This window comes from Littorina saxatilis, linkage group LG3 (genome assembly GCF_037325665.1).
Source record: "Littorina saxatilis isolate snail1 linkage group LG3, US_GU_Lsax_2.0, whole genome shotgun sequence".
Taxonomy (NCBI): Eukaryota; Metazoa; Mollusca; class Gastropoda; order Littorinimorpha; family Littorinidae; genus Littorina; species Littorina saxatilis.
In genome coordinates, this window is record NC_090247.1 from 6341539 (window position 1) to 6343599 (window position 2061).

At 39.5% G+C, this 2061-nt stretch overlaps 1 protein-coding gene across 3 annotated transcripts in view; it reads left to right on the forward strand.

Moving 5' to 3' along the window:
* Positions 1 to 321: 321 nt before the first annotated feature.
* The window catches only part of LOC138961483 (uncharacterized), a 5545-nt gene continuing 3805 nt past the window's right edge, over positions 322 to 2061 (forward strand). The window contains exons 1-2 of one of the 3 annotated variants that reach the window (XR_011454201.1): positions 322 to 511; positions 822 to 918. Coding sequence is in view for 2 of the 3 variants with exons in the window: in XM_070333136.1 (XP_070189237.1) it covers positions 836 to 918 (83 nt within the window). In the remaining variant the exon portion in view is untranslated. Of the gene's footprint in view, positions 919 to 2061 lie in introns of all 3 variants that reach the window. The other 2 variants (XM_070333135.1, XM_070333136.1) reach the window with 2 other exon arrangements.

Sequence of the window (2061 nt, forward strand, 5' to 3'; positions counted from 1 at the left end):
CTCCACCCCCACACCCCCCCCCCCCCCCCCCCGTGTAACAGTGCAAAAATCACTAACAGCTACAGCAGTATACCCCCCCTCCCCGTACAGCTACAGCAGTATAAACAAGAAGGGCAAAGCCCATACGACTCACATGCTTGACCTTGACCTTTACATGACCTTGGCCTTCAGGGTCAAGGTCAAATAACTAAACCTAGCAATGACATCATACACTAAGAACTGCTTTACACATTTTTCCTACCAAAATACATGTGACCTTGACCAGGTCAAGGTCATCCAAGGTCATGCAACACAAAGCTGTTAATTCAAGACATAGGAAGTACAATGGTGCTTATTAGACTGATTAAGTGTACAGTGCCAGTGGTAGTGCTAGTGGTTATCGGTACTTTTTTATGTGTTGACGTCAGCGATGTGTGCGCAGTTCAAAGGTTAGAGGTCAAAGTTTACGGATGCTTCCTTCGATCCGCTAACGAGCTGTGGTTGAATCGACGAAAATAACGAGCCCCAAAAGGTATGTAAAAACTGAGCGAACGCTTGTTTATTTACAGGATTATTTATAACTAGTATGTTCCTAAACCACTTAATGGTACAAATGTCAGTTTAATGTGTGATATAATCCTGGTTTGATGCTGTAATTTAAGCGTTGAACAGAGCAAGCTTTTTCACATTTCAAACACACAAAAAATGGCCGCTTTTGAGTTGTGTTCAGTTTTTCGATTCACCCTTTTCGATTTCGATTTCGCTTACTGTCTGGAAGATGAGTTATGCAGTGAAAAGTTGCAAATGTTCCAATCCTCTCGCTGTTTATGTTTTGTTTTAAGATCGATCTTCATGGATGCCAGGGACCAACTTGAGCTTGCGGCGTGGGACGAGGATGACGCAGAAGATGATTTTGTTGTCTTCGCACTTCTTGATCAGGTTAGCAAACAAGTCAAAGCTTAGGTCTAGCTTCTAAAGGCATTAAAGGTTCCGCTAAAATATAATTGTCAGGAACAGGCGTATATTTTGGTTATGGCCAGTGAGGTTACTTTGGATTGGTTATGGTTAGGTTTTAATGTTGTTCATGTAAAAAATTAAATGTTCTTTTGGTTAGATTTCATTTTCATAGTCATTATAGTGATCTTGTCTGAATCAACAGTGATACTGATAGTGATATTGGGTAGATCTAACACTTACACCTAGATTTGGTTTCCGTGTGACTTTGTTACTTACATTTAATGGTTTATAAACATAGAGTTTTAACTATTTACTGTTCAAGAATCAAAATCAAATGGAAACTGATGACCAAATCTGCAGTCAGAGTTTTAGTTTCATCAAAGCATGACTATTATTATTAAGTCCACTCTCTGTCACAGAGTCTGTGTCACTGTCAGTTTGTGTTCTTGTGTCATTTTAATTTGATAGCAATACATGTACTTTCAAGAAGGATGTTACACTTACTGGTTCTATCAGACTTTTAAGCACAAGGCACCTTGGTTCTAGTTTTATTATTTCTAGGATCAAATTACTTCAGTACAAGGAAACTTCTGTGTTCTAAAACATACACAGTATTTATATCAGAATACTGTCAACTGGTGCTTTTTGAGATGCACAGTTGAAACTATTTATCCAACATGCTTCAAGTTCAACCTGTAAGGGTCATTTGTTATGCAGGGGCGAGTAAACAATCCGCTTGGCTAGTAACAACAGGCTCGCAACTCACCTGGCTGGCCAATTAAAATTCTGGTCAAATGCAACCAAAAGGGTTTTAACGCTATACTGCAGATCAATTGTGGGAACTGGTATGTATCGGGGCGGCGAAATTTCTGCCAGGTTAGTGACTTTCTTGAAGTTACTCGCCCAGCTGGCGAGTTAAAATGTTGGAGTTTAACTTTCCCTCTGTTACCCAGTATTGATTTGATTAGCTTCAGCAGAATTTTCAGGCTAATTAATTGAATAAAGTGTACAAGTGATCCATGATTTCACTAAGTTTAACCTACATTTCAACAGCCAGAAAGAAGGGCCTATGAGGGTCAGTTCGCCCTTGATCACTTCACAGTCATCGAATGTGAGGACTTATTT